This window comes from Puccinia triticina, chromosome 7A (genome assembly GCF_026914185.1).
Source record: "Puccinia triticina chromosome 7A, complete sequence".
Lineage (NCBI taxonomy): Eukaryota > Fungi > Basidiomycota > Pucciniomycetes > Pucciniales > Pucciniaceae > Puccinia > Puccinia triticina.
Genome location: NC_070564.1, coordinates 5,964,089 through 5,983,708, shown reverse-complemented (window position 1 = coordinate 5,983,708; position 19,620 = coordinate 5,964,089). Strand labels below are relative to the sequence as shown.

Below are 19,620 nucleotides of genomic sequence, written 5' to 3'. Positions count from 1 at the left end.
AGAGCAAGTAGGGGATAACTCCAAAATCCAACCTCCAGCGGTGATTCTTGCTAACATCCAAGGAAATGATATTAATTCTCAAAAATATTTAAAAAAAATACATACATAACCACAAAGCCAAGATGCCTATATGGGAAAGTTTGATGCAGGTTGATTGGATTTGTGGTTTGGGAGTTACAAGTGCTTCAGTTTTAAAAAGGCCAAAAAAGCCAAATGGACACCTGGCCCAATTGATAATTTACTCCTCTACTACTTTCCGGTCATAATTCTTGCTTAAAAACAAGTCTATCAACATCTATTTTTTTGTTTATGCTTCAAAGTGGTATGAATTTCAATGTAAGAGCTAGTTTTTCTCTACTAAAAGGGATGTGAATTTTTAAACAAAAAGATGGCTAATTGGAAGGTGGAAGGCCTTTTTTTGCAGGCCAACATTGGAGCACTGACCAGGAGACTTAACAACTGCCAGTGCTAAGATGGTTTGAGGTACCAATTTGGCAATCAAGAAGTAAAATAACAGGGCTTTTTCATTGATCAAGAAAGGTTTATCTTGCTACCTGCATATATGAAAAGAAGTGGATCTAGTTTTTCTCAGGACGGCTAAGGAAAAAGGCAGGATTCAAATAGATCAACATGATATTCACTAATTCAACGGGGAATGTGGGACCATCGCGTGCTATTACTTTTTTCCCGTGGCCGATTGCCCAGTATTCCACTAGACTCCAGGCTCTGTGATAATGCGCTCGTATGGGATAAATCTCCCAGAAATCAAATCGAAGTCGTAGCATTTCGGATAGCTGGATAGCCCATGTTTTTTCCCATGGTAAATGGCCGTCGGTTAATTCAGCTTGTATCCAAAAATCTTCGATGAAAAGCAAGATATCTTGGACTGTTTTTTGGCTCAGCAGAAGTTGATCTCCATCACCAACATCATGTTGCTTGAAAAGCGAAAGATGGACGACTGCTAAGAATGTGCTCATCTTTGTTACACTGGATATATAGTTTTGTATCGATTTGATTTTCTTGTTGCTTATTTTGGGAAGATTTGTTAGCGTTTCAAGCTCTTCATTTCTTTTTTCAATTCTAGAATTGAAGTCAGACATGATTTTGCGGAAAGTTGGATTTCGATCGAGTGCGAGCTTTTCATCTGATAGCGTCAACACAAGTTTACCCAATGACTCTTCTCTCAGATAGATTTTACTGTTTCCGCGAATTTCGTGGCGCTGTTTATTGAAATTTTTCCTAAATTGTTTGAGATTACTTGGGTTAACCCAATAGAAACCCCCAGTCTCTTGAAATCCGAATGTCTTAAAAAGCTGCACTAGTTTGTTCTTCTGAGGTTCATTCCTTGTGTCATTGTCTAGTTCGCGAGCTATCAAAAAATCCCAATTGTAAACGTTGAAAGATGATGGAGTGGTTTCGCTTGTTTCTTTTCCCCGACTGTCGTAGCTCGTGGATTGTGTTATGCCTTGGCCAGCTTCATTGAGCTGCTTTACATTTTCTGATATCTCTACCTGGGAGGAGGTAATTTGTGTTGGGCTGCTTGGTCCACTCTTCTGAGGTTTGTGTGCTTCAGTTTGGATCGAAGCCTGGGGCATGTGAACATGTTCTAACTTCGACCGCTTTCGACTTTCATCTGAGCCTAGATCAACTGATATTTGCCTACGGGAGCCAACAGATGAATGTTGGCCACGCGATATATCCATGGATACCGTCGTCGGATTCACCTGTGCCGACTTGCGAACACTAATAAGCCCTGGAGCTTGCGAACAGTGTTTAATTGACCGCCCACAAGAATTAGATTCCTCGAACGATAGTGGAACCGGTGCCGGTCCGTTTAAATCGGGTAATTCAAGTCCATCAAATGTTTTGATTTTCCCCAGGGATGCTGAGCTTACCAACAGCGAGACCAAGCAGGCGACAAAGAATGGCGTTCCCATTTTTGGCGAATTCTAGTCGAAACGGAAAGTGGGAGAAATAGTCGAAGCTGTTTTGAGGAGCAACCGGCTTCCTGCTTTGTATTTGGAATCGAGACGCGTGCCCATTGGGCCATGACCCAACAATCACTGTTGAGTTTAAACCCGCACGTCGCTACAGGTTTCCCTTCAGGGATCTCGGAGGACACAAATGTGTACTACTTGAGCCGTGCCATTAAAAGTATTATCTGCTTGTTTCATGATCCAATCAAGCTGTTTCGGGAAATCTGATCAGTTGGTTTGTGGTTTTGGCTTCCAATCCAAATCCTGTTCGCGACGGGAAGTCCCCCACTTGCTGCGGCTGGTGTGAAGCGGTCCAGATGACACATAGCATGATCTGACAGAGAAACCCAGATGGCAGCCAAGCCCAAGTTCTCAGCGTCGCCAAAAATTGCACGTTGTTGAAGGCGAAGCCGAAGTTTGGTAATTCAGAGATGCGAAGTAATCTACACCGTGGGCGCAAACCGCCCAGCCTCAGCCAACCCTGGGATGTGACTGCTCCGCAGCCGTCCCGCAAGCTGGGCAGCCGTCCCCGGGCTGCCATGAGATCAGCACAATGGGTAACCATTGCGAATGGTCTATCGTATTGCCACCCCTGCTCCACAGCTGCCCCCTTGCGTTGGGCAGCAGCAGCTGACCATTTCCGAGGCAGGAAATGGGTGCAGATCCGATGCTCTCGCAACAGCAAGAGTCAGATAACCCAGAAACAGGAAAACTGCGCCACTGGGCTACCCCCACATATACCCACATAACCAACTGGCATCCAGGAAACAGTGGATGTGACAGGGACATCTCCAAGAGGCAGCGTTTTGCCAACCCAAGCGAAGCCCCGCAGGGGGCAATATCTAGTTTCACTAAAAGAAATATATTACATACAATACAATGCTCACTGTACTCCTCGTCAGACCAGGCTGGGGTCTACCACTTCCATGGGCATTGGTGGCCCAGTTTTCGTCCCCGCTAAGTGCCACTGTGTTATGCCCTCATGTAGGCAACGGATTTGAGCAAGAGGCTCAACTCGCTGTAAATGGATTTCCGAGAATTCCCGGTGCACCAAAGGCGAAGATAACGCCGCCACATTTACAATATAGCTCGTCTTATTGGCATGGGTGAGCTCGCCAACCAAGTTTTCCGTATCCTGCCGCTCGACTCGCACCTTCTTTGACAAAGTTACAGAGCATTTGCTTTTGTGGCAATCATGCTGTACATTGATGACCGCAACGATATTCTTGAATGCAATGAATGATATAGTGAGAATGGATACAAAATTATTTGACGAATACAGATTTTGCACTTACCTGTACACTGATAAATTGACCCTCCCCAGCCTGAAAGATCTCCCTCATGTTGTAGAATTCGCTGATACCGCCGAATTCGAACGGAGTGAGACAGACAAAAAGAAAAGAACCAGTCGGCTTCTCTGCTTCCCACAACATGTCCACACGTCCTACATCTGGCCTTCCTGTACCCCCCTTAGATTGGTACTAATTTCATCGGATTGAAATTGTATCAGCTATGCATCCCACCCGGCAGCCCTAGACGGCAAAAATCACTGAACTCACCAGGATAAATGAAGATACCCTCAAAACGTCCTTGCTGGTTAGACTTATCTCAGCTAATTGGCGCCATGAGGACCCCGGAAGATGACTTGCCAGTGCGGGAGGCACAGCAAACCGTTGTGCAGCAGTAAGCTTGCGGTCTCGCACACGTGGGTAGGAATCACAGGAATTTGCAAAGAGTGAGGTGTTGTAACCCATCGACTTCTGTACAGAGTCGTTGCTTTTGAACAAGTTAATCACAGATGTTGCTGCTGTCTCGTATGTTTTGCGCTCTTCGACCCAGAAATACCCGCCAGAATACAAAAGTCGAAGATTGCGGAAGTTGGCAAATGTGACACCTATGTCTTTGCTTGGACTTTGGCGGTTAGAATGTATTGATGCATTCCTCAGGATTCCATTGTAGCTCTCCAACTTTTCCGTTGCAAACAAAGCTGGCGGTCCAAATCGACGAATCGCATCTGGAAGGTGAAGGAGCATATGAAATTTGGGTTTGTTCACCCATTGAGCCGTCCCCTTGATCAGAAGGCAAACAAACAGTCGTATACGGAGAGTGAGTTCAGATAGATAAGTTTCCATGTCTTTTATCCGCGTCTCAAATATCAATGGGGCCAGTTGACAGAGAGCAGACCACAAAAGCCGTTCGTGCTCGCTCATGTATTCAAACAGAACAAAAGGCGCGGTCTGGAGGACGATCTTGAAGTCTTTGCCAATAAAGTTTGAGTAATGTCTAGTGAGGTATCGGGGCTGCAGGGATGGTATGTTGAGTGCGTTTGTGTCGAAAGATTGATAACGGGCCGTTACTTTCGGAATTTGCGCCGGAGCCAAAGCCTTCATGAACGCGCGAACGAGGTATTTCACAACTCCCAACAGGAAAACATGGAGCACCTCCACTGGAGTGTCAAGACACCCATCAAAACCTGCTTGCAATCCGAAGGATCAGTTCAGTACATATTTGTGTATCAGATAGTAGACCCGCCCTCTTACCGTCCAGCTCAAAGAACGAGTTGAAAATTGTCTTCTGACGTTTGGAGTCCAATTTCCCATGATCAAGGAGGAACTTCAGCTCAGCCCGAGTGGCCTCCTTTTTCTTGTCCTTGGTGATGATCTCATACTTCCTATCGATGATAGTCTTGTTCAGCGTATCTTTAACTCCTAACTGGGTGTGTAAATTTTCAACAGCGGTCTTGCTGCGAGGCTCATGAGACGTGTGCCAAATTTTGTAGCAATTTTCCTTTATCGTGGCCCAAGACCTGATTGGATTGGAAATCTTTCAAAATGATAACAGTCAGAAGAATATTCATCATAAATTGGTAGCCAAGTGCACAAATCGCACAGCAAGCCACCCACTCATTCTCCTGACAAGCCGAGCATACAAAAAGAGCATACATATTCAATGGTGGCCTTCCCTTTCATGTTCTCAGCCGAAAGGTCACATGCACGGCAAGGATGGAGACAGTTTCCAGGGATTGGAGTGCTTGTAATTTCCGCGTGCATGGGAGAATCCCCCAGGAAGCAAAGCAATGTTGATGTGATGAGGACCTCCTGCATAATGGAACAGTCCCAGCCTACAACTCCTTCGGTGGCTAAGTGCCTGCCAGAACTCAGATTCAGCGAATCTGTAAGCCACAACAATTGTGTATACGCCCCGGAAGTCAATGAAATACACACCTAAGATCCGCTACAATTGGTACTGCCAACTCCATGGCGCCAGCTACATTCGATGTGGTAAGATAATGACAATTGTATTGTTGGTTGGTCATCTCTGGCGGTAGGCCCGAGAGCGTAAAGAAAAAAGATATGTGTTTGTTCCAACGCTTGGATTGATTACCCGAGGTGTCGTCGCAGTATAATGTGATTGGCATATGTCGAATGATCTTGCCTTTGGCGCGTTCCCTCCACGGGTTTGGGAGGCAATGGATCAATGTGATGTTGTTCCCCAGTTCTGACCAGAGAAATTCGAGTTGTAGATCATTGTTAATAAAATAAAAGGATTCAACATAAATATCACAACACCACCTACCATAAAGTTTTCCATTGCATCGGCCAGAAAGAAGCAGCCCCTCGGGTCCTCTAATCCCTTTGTAATCACGGAAAAAATCGCCAACCGGAATAGTGAGCACATGTGCCGATGTGAAAGAAGTATGCCCCGGGATCGTCAACCGGAGATGGGGCCCATTGACTTCAGGATTGAATTCAAGAGGGACACATTTGGACCACATTTCGCCTCCGACTGTATAAAAGTATAGTGGTACCACTATTACATCATTTAAGAGCTGCAGTGGTTCCAAAATATAGAAATCACCATTTTCTGTTCGGACCATGGGCGCACGCGAAGATGAGTCCAGCCCCTCTAGCCACTTCCAAGACTGAGACAACTTGTATATATCTTTACCCCGTGCGTCTTGGGGATAGAATTCTAGGACTGGACTAACTAAGGGGTTGGCTATTTCCTGGGCAAGGATCTGCTTGAGACTTAATGCGTAGGTGGGTGTGTTGAAGATGGATTTCGAATACTGGACATCCATTTTAAGTAGGGCCCGCATGTCGGCCTTCGCCCGACGAATGGTGGTCCAATCAGGTAGCTTGATTCCAAATAGTCGGAACATTAACTTGAGGTGATTGTACAAGCTTCGAGATACAATAGAATGAGTATAGCCTATCACCAGCGAAGCAATTGAGTGCTGGAAAGAGATGGCACTGTCAGCTACCATCAACTTTGACAAAATACTGTGAGCTCACCTCTTTGGAACGGAAGGGCCACCACGATTTATCAGTCTGCCGATGCTTTTGGGTCGGTGGCAGTTGAGGACGAGTTCCTTGTACTGAAGGCATGACTGCTTCAACCATAGCTCTGAGATCCCCGGGGTTCATCTCCCACCCTTCGCCGTTGGCCTCATTGTCGGAGTCCAATTCAGAGAGTAGTACAGACCGAGCTTCAGATGGAACATAGTCTGAGTCAGAGATTTCCTTGCTAAACTGACTACCAGCTCCATCGATTGTGTGATTATCCTCACGGATCATGCCATCGGGGAAATGTGCAATTCCCGCGTATGGGGCCCATGTTAGCAGCTCTGGTGGGCACACCTGCTCGTTTGCTGGGTTTCCTATTTCCGGCGCCAATACCGCGCTAGCTGGCTCAACATTGCCACCTTCATCGAGATTTTGTTGGTTGTCCTCCCGGAGTTCTGCAGCTGTGGCGCGCATGGCATGAAAATCACCCAGCTTTGCGACATGTTTCGCGGATGCTTCGTGTTTTGCTACAGATGCCCACGATATTTTGCGTGAGCGGCAGAGCATGCATACATACACACCTCCCTCAGGTGAATCAACTACTTGATCCCATACGGCTTCAGAACAGGGGAGTTGGCAAGAATCATTGATCAACTCATACTGGCAAGGCCGTACTTCTCAAAAGTTTTTTCACTCACCAGGGTCAAGCACCCGAGTTGATTTGATCTGTTTCTTTCGTGGCATGATCCTAGCAGTCTAGCACGGGGATTAGTGATGTATATTAAACTCAAGGATGTACCAGAAAGGTTGATGGGGAAAATAAATTCACTTGATTTTGACAGGCTTCTACCGCCAAAAATTCCTGCCTCTCCAAATAATGCCAAGGTGAATAATTCGAGGCCCAAGTCACCATGGTTTTGCTTGCTCATGGTTCTATGAATATTTCATGATGCACAACAGCTGTGAATGTGTGAATAGGCTGATTTCATGTGGTTTTTATTGCTCATAACCGAATGGCTTGCTCATGACTCGCACCACCGCGGCTTTTCTTGCTCATGCCTCTAGCTACCAGTTGTGTTTTCACCGGGGTTTTAAGGGTCAATCCCATCCAAATTTGCACATGTGAGAAGAAGTGGTGAAAATGCGAGATGAGGTGAGGTGATATGATGGGTGGGTGCCATTCCGCATTGGGGAGATCCAGCACGCAGCGGAAGACGTTATTTAACAGGGACTTGCACTCCAAGTGCCTCAACTTCCCCCAGCACACACAAATTCACAATCCAGGAATCGTTGATTGCTTCCGCCACGGCTCAAATTTCTTCACATTTTTTACTTTTAACAGTCCGATGTCTTTTGCCTTGTCGTCCGAGAGCGAGCACTCAGACGAAGATCATGATCAGCCCCCAGCCAGAAACACACCAGACCCAAATCACCGCCGCACAAACGACGCTTCTGAAGAATCACATGCAGGACCTATCAGGAGAGTTCGGGGATCTGACACAACTGCAGTGAATCCTGGCCGTTCTGGAAGGACTCCAAGTACAGTTCCAACGCAGACGACGAGGGCGAACACTGCGCGTGGTGAGCTCAGTCGACCAGGTAAGCACATCAACTGTGGAATTATTGCTCCATCTGAACTTACCGAATGAACCGGAAAACCTTGGAAAATTTCCAAAGGTCTGTTACCTCCAGTTCCAGGACTCGCACAATCCCCGGCCATAGCAAACCCGTCACCTTGGTCGAACCCAACAAACCGCATTTTGGAAGGCTGGCCCCACCCTGTTGCAGCCATGAATCACCAGGACGAACCTGTAGACGACGAGTTTGTTGACCGCATTGAGGGCATCTTCCAGCTGCAAGGTGCATATGCAGAACTTGCTGAGCAGCTGGCATATGTATGTTTTCGTTTCTTTTTTTTAAATCAAGCCGAGAACACTTGATAAGAATTGAAATTGTCCCATAAACATGTGTAGGTGCCCGCGCCTCGCCAATATGTAGTGAGTATCTACAGCATGCTGGCTTTCCGACAAGCAATTGAACGGCTTAGCGGGGAGCTCCTCACTATTCATCGACCCCTCCCAACCGAGACAGCCACACCCGCCGCGAGGGGCTTTCACTATGTATCGGTCTTCAGTGTGCGTGCTGTCTCCCTCCTGGTTGGATGTACTACCCTGACTAAGTACATGTTATAACAGGACTTTGTCAAGAGGACAGCTCGCAACATACTGATGAGTAGAAGCTGTGCGGTATACGGATCCGACCAGCCCCGCAATTCTCCTCGCCGTTCAAAGAGCTTGTTGACCTTGGTTCTAGTATGTTTCAATAATACAACGTCCCTCCTGATTCAAGCTGACGTTGCGCGCATCTTGACTCAATTTTTTGAAGGAGGCGATTAATAATCAGAACACTCAGTTTAAACGTGATTACCTGCCGCGAGGTTACATAGATGGTGAGCTTGCGGCCTTGGGTAGTGTAGACACTTTTGTACGTGACAAGCTTCGTAACAGTCGGGGAAAAATGAGGGACCTAGTGAGTACCTTGGCAAGTTTTGATGAGGCATCGACTTAACTAACATACATGATCACTTGCAGCTATTGACCAACATCCATGCGGGAGCTGGCAGGGAAATACTGCATCCAGTTCCCACAATCAGTGCTTTACTGGTTCAGGTAAGCGCAACTGATTCACATATTTTCATCGCAATTTTTTATCTTTCTAAGCCATCGATCCTTTGATATGTATATTGCAGATGAAGGCGAGTTTCACACCACCCATTGCTGGAGCAGCTGAGCTGCCAGAGCCGCAGGGGAACCAATCTTTGTTGAAAGCACGACTTGCCTACCTGCGGATCCAGACAATCATACAGTTTGCAGGCCGGGGAGGCGGGGATGTTGGTCGGCAATGGAAGAATATTGATGAACATCTGTGTGAATTATCGCTCAAGCGCCGTCCATACCGCTTGGCGTGAGTAATTTTTTCTACATAACCAGCTGGATAAAGCGCTCAATGTTTTTACAGTTTTTACCAGCTGGTCCTGGCCTATGATCATGCCACTTTCGGGCATGACTTGTGGACTGAGATGGACTCGGCAAGCATTGCTTTGCCAACCGAGGAGGAGATTCTAGCTCGCATGGAAGCCAACGAATCGACCGCCGAACCGGCTTTGCAAGATGACGCAGCTGATTTTTGATTAGTTTAATACCTTCCAGTCTGTTTTTTGTACATATTTTTCTTTGTACATTCTTTTTTTTCTCTATCATTTTTTTAATTGTGCCGGCGCAATCAAACATGTCTCTCGTTCTTTTGTGACCATGGTGGTCAGGACACGCGCGTCCCTCTCCGTCAGTTGCTTTCTGGAAAGCGGAGCTGCCGCTCTGCTGGCGCTTTTCCAGCCAGTCTGTTGGGTGGCGTGCAGTGCGAGTACGCCCTGTGGATGCATCCAAGCCGGCCATGCATGCTACTGGGCACTCCACCTGGTGTGGTACAAATGTCCCAGTGCTGTGGCACGGCCGGGTGGTCTGGGCGGGGATGTTTGGTTGTTGGCATTTGGACAGACATGGGCCATTCAGGCCACGTGCGTGGTTAGCAGCCTTCATGCCGCGGAATGGCAATATGATAGTGTTGATCCAGCCCCAGGCTGTATGCTCAAGCCGTTTCGGGGATGGTACGTAGGGCCGTCCCTGTGATGATCATTTATATTCGGATGAGCATGCCCCTGGGATGGGCTGTGGAGTATGTTGCGCCGTCCTGGCGTCATCCCACAGAGTGCTGTCCTTGGGACGGCTTAGTGCGCCCGTGGTGTACATGACCCTTGCAATGATAGAAATAGCAAAAGCGATCCATTCATACGCATAGAGGAAATAAGGAGATAAATCACAAATTACAGATTTTTGGTTTCCTCAAATGTGAAACTCAAACGTCAAAGAAAAACCAAAATGCTATTACAATGAAGAATAATACCTTGAAGAGTATGAGAGACGAAAGATCTAATGAAAGTGAATAATAAGTTCTATGAAGGTTGTACTAGGATGTCTTGATGTCCTCTCTAATTCTATTTTGAATCCACACCTACACACACAAAAATTGTAAAGCAAATTCAAAGTATGGAAAGGTGACTTGACAAGAAAAAACATTCGGCTGTATGCGCATGCTTGTCATGTTTCCTGACTAATTGCGTCCTTTTTCGAATTAACTTGGCCTTGTTATCCAATCTTTTTGGGTGTAAGGAATCTCATTGGTCACCCATTGAAACCTAGATCAATCGGAAAAATAAGATTGTCAAATTCAAAGTTCATTCTCTCTCCCATAACAAAATGACAGAGCAACAACATACTCGTCGTATAGTAAAGAGAGACCGTTTTGCTTAGCATTAGCAATAACGGATTGCATAAAGATAGCGGCCTCTCGGTCGGATAAGTTAGGTTTGAAGCGCTCGATGAATTTCGTGATTGTGGATTCGCCCTTGAAAGAAGGGAGCTGGGTGTCGCTCATCAGCTTCACACATGTGACGATCTCCTTGAAAAACGGTCTAGAGATCAGGAATCCCTTGACGACCAATTCTTGGAAAGCCCGGAAGCCAGCCGAATTCTGTCCGCCCATCAACGCGATCATCTCGCCCGTCAGCTTGAATGAGTTCGGCTCAAATTTAATCCCGCCAGGACCGATGTCAAATAGAAAGCCGAAATCGATGTGAGTGATGTGCCCTTGTCCATCAATCATGATATTTCCATTGTGTCGGTCTTTGATCTGGATCAGATAGCACATTACTGAATAGGCTGCCATCGAGCGAATGAAATTCATTCGTGCCGTTTGAAAACCAATCGATTCTACTGGGCCAAACTTGCCGATGAAAAAGGAGGTCAAGTCGTTGATCTTCGCACGACCCATCTCGTCACGTGAGGTTGCATCAGGAATCACATCAATTACTCCACACTGATGTACACGTTTAGACACGTCAGATACTGTTCATCGACTTGCAGAGATGCGTTGGTGACAAAAAAAAACTTACTCCGGGTGCCGTCGCGGTAACTCTGTACGGTACGAGATGAAGATCGACGCACATACTCTCATACATCGTTTTGTGGATAGCAATCAGTTGCAAGGCTAAGACATCTTGGCGACAGTCATCGCCAACCTTGAAGATTGCTGCCTGCCAAGTTTCGACAGATTTAGTTACGTCCTGGCTTTCTTCAACATCGTTACCATCATCGTCGAGATGGACCGTTTTTTCCCTGAGAACTTTGAACGTCGCCATGAATGGCGTCTGAATTCAAATCAGATGCGAGATAATTGAGATCAGTCAAGGGGACGGTTTTGGAATATTATTTAAATGCACACAACGAACCTTTGCATGGCTTTGCAGAGGGCGGCCAGAGGTGCGATCAATATCCACAACCGTCCCATCAGGATTACTAGGCAAATAGACACCTTTGAGCAATTTGATCTTGGCCAACTCCTCAGCGATTTTTGCCTGCGGAGAGGAAGTTAGGGTCAGCTTCAAAGAAAACCTTTTAGAGTTCTTTAAATCCTTTGTTCATTGTCTTGACTTGCTTTTTTTTCGGCTTTGTCCTTTTTGAGATAGTCTTTCAGCGTCTTGGAAATACTGGTTACTTCATCGAAAAACGAGAACTCGGTCTCATAAAACGTTTTTGCCTCGCCTGACAAAGAGCCGATGATTGATTCCATGATCCTATCTAATGTGGGTTTTAAAGAATCGGCCTAATAAAACGATTGCAGGTTTTAGCACGCGGCACCATGACTAAAAACACCAATCACGGCCCGGACGAGGGGCGGTAGGCAGAAACCTTACCTCGGTCGCATCATCTCCTTTATAAGTGTTGGCTTTCATGTTCCAGATAATTTGGTGGCAGAAAAGCTGAGAAACTTGAGCAGTCTCGCAAATAAACCGTTCGACATATCCTGCAAGGAATTCCAATTCTAAGCTATAGACGAAATTTTATCTGAGGGAGCTGATTGCATTTTCATGCTTACCCAAAGTATCTGTGCGCAAGGCCTGGACGACTTGCGGAATGTAAAAGAATGTGACATCGACAGGGTGCTCTTCCAGCACCCTCATAGCATATTGTAACAGGACAGGATCGCTGTCATACTGAGGCAGAAAGTAGGTGAGCGCAGTCATTACCGGAGTTTTCTTCCAGTATAAGATTTGCTGAGTTGATCGATTTGATTCCAAATAACAACAAAAACTATCAGGCTAGGCGAATTGAGATCATCGTCACAATGACCAATAACATCAATCAAAAGGCTTACGTGTAAATTGGGAATGATTGATGGGTCAAACTGTTGGGCAAAATAATCTAAAGCTTCTGGGACTTTCCGAGCTTGGTGTGGAAACTTTTTGACCAGAGAACGAGTTTCTTCTTCGATGTGAATATTTTTGAACCGTTCGGCCAACCTCAACGCCAGATGTGGGTTAATGGACCAAGCGGTTTGAACCATTAATTTTACTTCCGACTGATAGCAGTCGTAATGATCAAAAGATGAAAGTAAGCTCTGGCTTTTTAAGCATGAAGACTACAAGCAAGCAATCTCACTTCTCCCTTTAACTTTGATATATTGGCCTCTACGTCCTTCCCCTTCTTCGAATCGTTCAAAGGATTATGCCAAACCATCAAGCGTAGAATCTCGTTCTCCAAAAACAGTTGAAGGAGTCGATTGCGATCGGTGTGAGCCAGGGATGCTGCCGAGGGGCTCAAGCGGCCTGGGTTTTGTTTCGAGAGCAGACCTAGTCACTTTACACATCACATATGGCACGGAGCCAAGCTGATCAGACAGAACACGTACCTGGGAGCAAGCGAAGATTGGCCTTCAAATCCATGCTAGAGAGGTGATATGCGTTGACCGGTACGTCAACCTTCACCATTTCCAATAGCTCTTGGAGCAAGCGGAGTTCGGATTCATGCTGCAAACGGTTTGGCCCAAAACCAAAACTGCTGGTCAAACTGAACCAATCAAACGAAGCGTGGTAGCATAAATCCCGCAACAGGTGTTCCACGTTATCTTCCATTCGACTACCCTGGCATATGCTAAAGCCAAAGATTAGCATTCGAATCCGCAACTCCCTGCTCAAGGGATGTTTACACCAATCGGAAACATGTTCGAAAGATTTCCGCAAGAATTGCATGGTGGCCATCACCAAACTGCGATTTTGATAACGGGCAGCTTGGAACCTGCTCGAGAGAAAGTCGAGCATAATGCTATGAGGCTTGAGCATCCTCTTGATCGAATTAAGATGGTGGTGCATCTCGTCTCGATCGGTAGGATTGAATTGGATACTTTGATTCAACGGGTTCTTCGAATTCAAAGAGTTGGAGAAGAGTCCTTTTCGTTGACGGTGCGTCCAATTCCACATGGTCATGACCTCAGCGATCAACTTGATTTGGACTTCAGGCTTCACATCAATCAACCAAGTCCACACTTCCAGACCTAGTGAGACCGACAACGGGGTAAACATTCTGATAGGAAGAGAAACCAAGCGCTGTAACAGTTCGAGATCCGGCTTGGGACTGGCGATCACATGAGAACCAGCCCGGTAGAGAGCACTTGATAATTGGGTTATCGAAGTCTTCTTCCCGCCAGATGTGATTTGTTTCATGATCTGTTTCAGTTCAGCTCGGCATTCCTCCAAGCGAGCCTGACATTCATTATCCGGGAGCGAAGAAAGATGGATGGCTTGTCCATTGTAGAACATCCTGTTTGAAAACGAACGCGCGAGATCGCTTGATAAATCGGGAGCCCAGTTTCCCCACGATGGTAAATGAGACAACTGCGAATTGGATGGTATCATCTTGGCCATTTCCAGTGCGATCGATTTGCCCATCTCAATGTTACCCATCGGATTCATCGAGATGGGAGACGTAACAGCATCCAAGTATCTCAAGAATATGCTCTTCATTTCCAAAGGTGCACGAGCCAACGCGATAGATAACCAGTTTTTAACCGATCGACAGAGATCGTTGAGAATTTGCTGACGAACGGCATAATCGTCAATCAATTGAATTGTGAGATCAGCTCTCTCGGAGTAAAATTCGTATTTGGGAGAATACTGATTTTCGGAAGAAAAAGGTGGTCAGAAAGATGTAAATGTAACAATGAGACCGCAGACAAAACAAGCAATACCTCATCCTCGTATTCGCCTTCGCACGAAACTCTCAGCAAAGTTATTAACTCCAGCATAATGAGCACAGTATCGAAGTCGCAGACTAGAGTTGGAAACGCGATGATCATATCTTGACAGTATCTCAAGGCAATTCCCCGAATCCGAGTTGAATGATGGCACGTGAACTTCAGGATTTCAGGGATTTGATCATGGGCATGCGGAACTGCCGTATGTCTGATGGCGTGCTGCTGGAATGAGCTAACAAATGCGCCAAGAACCTGCAGTAAATTCGATTCATCAGACCTGGGAATGTGAACCAAAAAGTTATTTTTAGGGTCAGGCTTACTTTTTCAGATATCGTGACCAGGCACCCGAAGAGATTGTGGACATCAACTTCATCAGGACTAACATGACTGAAGTATTCCAATATGTTGGAAGCCCTACAATCTTCGGCGCGGAAGATTTCAAGCCGAGTAGTCGTCAAAAGAAATATCGTCTGTATAAAATTTAAACTTTTGATCTGTCCGGAATGAGTAGGGATCAAGCTGGCTAGTTCCTGCTTCTTAGCCTGATCCAACGCTATCTGGTGTGGGCTTGGAACGTGAGCATGGTTTTGCTTGGACTTGGATGGTGTTGTTAATACAGGATCAGGGAATTTCAAGATTGGGTTGAAATCAAGCTCGGTAGTCAGGTAGTTTATTGATGTCAAGTGGGTCAAGGTGGGCGATTTCGTAGCGATTTGCCGGAGACTTTCGATCAGCCAATCCGGAGATCCTGATGCACTACCGACTATTGCCCTGGGGGAGCTGGTTGATGAGAGGAAGCCGAACATGACACAAACATACCAAAAATTTCGGAATAATTCCGAGATCTTCAACGAAGCGGTCTTCCTAGGATTATAAGTGCTATCAGGCTGTAGAAGATTTGCTATGAGGGGTGCTAGCACAGCAAGCTGGTTTATAAGATGAGGAAAGCTAGGTAGACCAGCATGGGAGCTCTGAATTGCTTGGCCCTTGTCAATAAACAACGTCAACAGCTCTATCAAGTAAATCTCGCTGAAGTCTTCTTTTTCACACAAGTTCTTCGAAAGCTTAGCTTGAGCGCGGAAAATTCCAAGCTGAAAGACTTCTTTCGAATCGGTTGTCCCGAGCTCTACGCCTGCCGTTTTCGTAAGAGATGTAAAGGTAGAAATCACATCTTCGAAAGTCTGCTGGTTGACATGAACAGCCAAATCCGCTACAACGTTTAGGATGGCGGCTTCCAAGTTTGAGCTAGCGCCTTTCAGACAGAGGAGGAGCATTGGCGCTATGGTTGAATTCAACTCGACTTGATCCGCTTTTTCTAATAGAATCAATAATGTGCCGAGGGCGTTCATTGAGACAAGCTGCTGATTATCGAGGGAAACAGATTCTGCCTGTTCTTTGGAGGAAGTCTGAAGGGGTGGCGTCATTTCCACGTTGGTAGGCCTTTGCAAGGTGAGATCGACCTGAGTGGTGTTGACATGATTGAGGAGGGCGTAAATCGCAGCTTTCGTGAAGTCCGGAGAATTCTTGAGCTCGAGGCATACGGCCAATGCGTGTGCAGCAGCAAGCACCGCTTGGGGAGCTTCATCGCCGTGGTTTGCATCCATTTCGGTCGGAGGGATTGTGGAGGAAACATAGGCGCGCAAGGTTTCCGTGATTCTATCGAGTAAGTCCGGGAAGTTGCGGGCCAGCACAATGAGTGACTCCGATGCTGCGAATTGGATAGCAGGGTGGAAAATGATAGCCTCTTCAGTATGCAGTGTCAACATTTGATCGAACACTTGATCCGAAACATTGTCCAGAATAACGGCGCAAACAGACGAAAGCTTGATGATTTCGCAAATAATTTTGATAGTATAATCGTCAGGACTTCCGGTATCTAATTCTTCTTGATAGAGACTGTAATAATCTTCAAATAGAACAGTCATTTTCGAGTTTATATCATGAACTGTGTCCGAGCTGAAGCCAATCCCCGTTTTCGCGCTAGCTGAATGTTTGAGATGAGTCCATCCGCCGTCATTAGATTCTGTTTCCGAATCCTCAGTCGATGACGCCAGGTCAACAGAAATAAGACACTGCTCAAGACAATTTCGGAATTGCTGCAATCCGGCAAAAACAATCATGCTTGGTGAAAGCGGAAACCCAATCATAAAATATCTAGCCTTGAAATGGTCGATTTGTTGGCGATAATAATCGGTTAGGTTACTTTCGGAGGAAGCCGCGAGCGCCGATTCGATATGCTCCTTCGATTGTGCAGAAAGTGGAAAGAATGGGCAGTTGACGGTTGACGAGAATAGTTGGTTGAGGTGAGTTGTGGTGAATGGGAAAAAACCTGATCCAAGGGCGCGTCTCAGGCCAGACAGCGATGGTAGAAAGTGGGTTACGATGCGAATAGGTGATCCGTTGGATAATCCGATCCCAAGTTCAGAAATGAAAGCGCATAATGCACCGACGAGCTTCTCTCTGTCCAAAGGCTTAGCCAGCACGCCGATCTCCAACATGGCCAATACCAAGCGATATGTAATCTCGTCGACAATAGGCCATTCTGCTGCGTTCTCCGTACTGAGGTTGAGTTCGATAGACCAGCAACCTAGGTTCCGGATCATATCACAAAGCCGTTGAATTTCAACTGAAGAAATTGAGGTCCGCGAGACAGCTGATTGCGAAATGTAAGCAGCATATGCAACCACATAATGGGCTTGAGAATCGGTAATTTTTATTTCGACGGATGATGCCGCATTGGAGAAGGTTTCTGGTTGACTGGAATGTTGATCGCCAGTATCAGACTGATATAATAATGAGATCACATTAGTCATTGATGAGGCATTGGTTGTGGTTGACACCAACGAATTGAAATCTAGACACTCACATCCTTAGTGGTCCCATTGCTCAGGCTCAACGCCGAAAGTTTCGTAAGTATGGCAACCGGTTCATCGTTTGGTGAAGACGTGGCATAGCACTGAGCCAGTGAGGTCAATATAGCCGAATGGACGTTGAGGTCGAGGGAATCCATCCTGTCCCGAACCCAAGATGGTCGATATTAGGAACCTGAGATGGAAGCCAATGGTTTCGTCAGTGCGTGAAGTTTCCAAGCTGCATTCTCAGTATTGAAAGCAGAAGGGAGGTTGCTGTACATACCGCTGTGCTTGGATGAACGATGGCCAATGTGCTGCTGAGTTGATTGAAGGCGGTCGGAGTTGTCCAAGTTCGATGCTGAGTGCGGTGACTTGGTGGGTGGTGACGTCATGCAGACAATTTGTCGGTGGTGCACTGAGTCGGGTCATCTCCAACCGAACTCAATTCGGTAAAAGATGTCTACAAGATAAATACAGCGAGGTACAATATTTACTCCTGATTTGCGTGACATCCCGAGCTTAACTAAGCCAACACTCGTGGTGAGCGGGTCTGGGCGGCAGCCCAGTCTCACCAGAGAGGCTTATGCACTCGAACACCAAGCTCGCGTGAGCGTGGCGTGATATAGAGGCCATTTTAAAGGCTTTTCCTTCTGGCTTCTGTACTACTCGTCACCATTTCTTGTTGGTTTGTTTTTCTGACTGCTTATCATGTTCGTGATTTTTCTGTTTTTTTTGGTGGTTGTTATTCCATTCCTTCATTTTTGAAAACGGATAACAAGAAATTCGAAATAAATCATCCCAGTTAATTAAGCGGTCACATTATAATGAAGAACATCATGTCATATCGATGACTAGCTATAATTAACGAAAGAGGAACTACATAGAGAAGAGCTAATGAAAATTAACTACAGAACAATCGGTCCGCAGCGGTATATGGACCCCAGCCGCCAAAGCAAGTCCAGCTGGACTCGGTTATCGATTTGATTCACCGTCGCGACACGTTCGTCCTCGCCGGAACAGGTGTTGGGAAGACGCGCATTGCTGAGATGTATTGGGATTTATTTCCCAAGTATAAAAAGCCGATCGTCTTGGTATTGAACCCTCTGGACTCTCTCGGCGATAATCAGGTATGTCCTATTGTCAAATTAAGACAGGAAGGCTAAAGACTAATTCCTACTGCACATGTAGGTACAGGAGAAAAGGAATCTAAATATACCAGCAATCAATCTGACAAAGATGAACTTGAATGAGACAGTCGAAAAAGATATATTGAAGGGGGTTTATTCTTTTATCTACCTGGTAAGCCGGCAGATTGAATAGCCTTGGCAGGAAGATTTGAGCTGACAGATTTGCAGAGCCCCGAGGTGTTGTTGAACAACCCAATATTCAGTCGGATCTTTTATAATGAGACATTCCAAGATCGTGTCTTGTTGGTGGTGGTAGATGAAGCACATATGATTTATGTGTGGGGCTTGGTGGCCAGCGGGAAATCGAAGAAGCTATTTTCGCATGGCCGCCATCAGGATCGGGTGGTTTTTTGTCCATCTTACGGAGACATTGCGGCACGGCTTCTGGGTATTAATGCACCTTTTCTCCTTTGTTAGAGCTTGGGTATACACTTATGCGAAAACTTGTCTTTAGCATCTATGTACTTCACCATTATGTACATAGATCCTAACCCAGTCGGTGACAGGTACCAACCTTAACTGTCACCGACGCGCACGTATAGTTCCGGCCTCACGTGCCCGGGATCCTTTCTCTTTCCTCACCGAGATTGGAGCCCCAGGACCGACACGTGAGAGCTGACCCACCGCCGGACTGTATCGTGCAGGTTAGTCAACATTATTAGCAATTCATACCGAGATTGGAGCCCCGGGACTGACACGTGAGAGCTGACCCACCGCCGGACTGTATCGTGCAGATTCCGTGCCTCAATAGGTTAAAAGCCGGCTCATTCCTAGGTCACGTTTGTCGCAGACTGTGTGTTCCATATCTACGGGAGGTCGGTTAATGAACAGGTCTCAACAGGAAATTGAAATCGAAAGGATCTGTCTACGGGAAGAAGGAATCCCTGAGGAAGAAATTGAAAAAATCATACAGGAAAAATACCCCCAGAACCCTCATAACCCGACCAACATGGCAGCCAATCCAAACGATGCGCTCGCCACCCTCCAACAACAGATGGCCGATATGACGGCTGAATTAAATCATCTGAAAGCGGCTCCACCCCATGTGCATGATCCTGTGTCTGCCGCCGTTCGAGCCCAAGAGCATCGCCAAGAAGTTATTCTCAGTAGCTTTTTGAAATCCCCCCTCAAACTCCACCGAGAAGTGAACCCGGACCATGTGGTTCTGTCCTAC

General features: G+C 46.3%; 4 protein-coding genes across 4 annotated transcripts; 1 reads left to right on the top strand and 3 right to left on the bottom strand.

Annotated features, from left to right (window-relative positions):
• Positions 1-578: 578 nt before the first annotated feature.
• Positions 579-1,937, bottom strand: PtA15_7A653 (uncharacterized protein; the record flags this gene model as incomplete). The annotated part of the gene is made up of 1 exon (XM_053171282.1): positions 579-1,937. The coding sequence occupies one exon, from the start codon at positions 1,935-1,937 to the stop codon at positions 579-581; it is 1,359 nt and encodes a 452-aa protein (XP_053022479.1).
• Positions 1,938-5,536: 3,599 nt separating this feature from the next.
• Positions 5,537-7,006, bottom strand: PtA15_7A652 (uncharacterized protein; the record flags this gene model as incomplete). The annotated part of the gene is made up of 6 exons (XM_053171281.1): positions 5,537-5,548; positions 5,638-5,762; positions 5,835-6,141; positions 6,272-6,789; positions 6,844-6,879; positions 6,961-7,006. The coding sequence occupies 6 exons, from the start codon at positions 7,004-7,006 to the stop codon at positions 5,537-5,539; spliced, it is 1,044 nt and encodes a 347-aa protein (XP_053022478.1).
• A 602-nt stretch (positions 7,007-7,608) lies between these two features.
• On the top strand, positions 7,609-9,452 carry PtA15_7A651 (uncharacterized protein; the record flags this gene model as incomplete). Its single annotated transcript, XM_053171280.1, has 8 exons — positions 7,609-7,861; positions 7,940-8,157; positions 8,236-8,397; positions 8,458-8,574; positions 8,648-8,791; positions 8,854-8,931; positions 9,012-9,226; positions 9,281-9,452. The coding sequence occupies 8 exons, from the start codon at positions 7,609-7,611 to the stop codon at positions 9,450-9,452; spliced, it is 1,359 nt and encodes a 452-aa protein (XP_053022477.1).
• Positions 9,453-10,450: 998 nt separating this feature from the next.
• Positions 10,451-17,417, bottom strand: PtA15_7A650 (uncharacterized protein; the record flags this gene model as incomplete). The annotated part of the gene is made up of 13 exons (XM_053171279.1): positions 10,451-10,514; positions 10,596-11,194; positions 11,271-11,525; positions 11,607-11,732; positions 11,813-11,980; positions 12,072-12,181; positions 12,254-12,431; positions 12,533-12,736; positions 12,817-12,983; positions 13,067-14,327; positions 14,402-14,659; positions 14,728-17,190; positions 17,274-17,417. The coding sequence occupies 13 exons, from the start codon at positions 17,415-17,417 to the stop codon at positions 10,451-10,453; spliced, it is 5,997 nt and encodes a 1,998-aa protein (XP_053022476.1).
• Between the last annotated feature and the right edge of the window lie 2,203 nt (positions 17,418-19,620).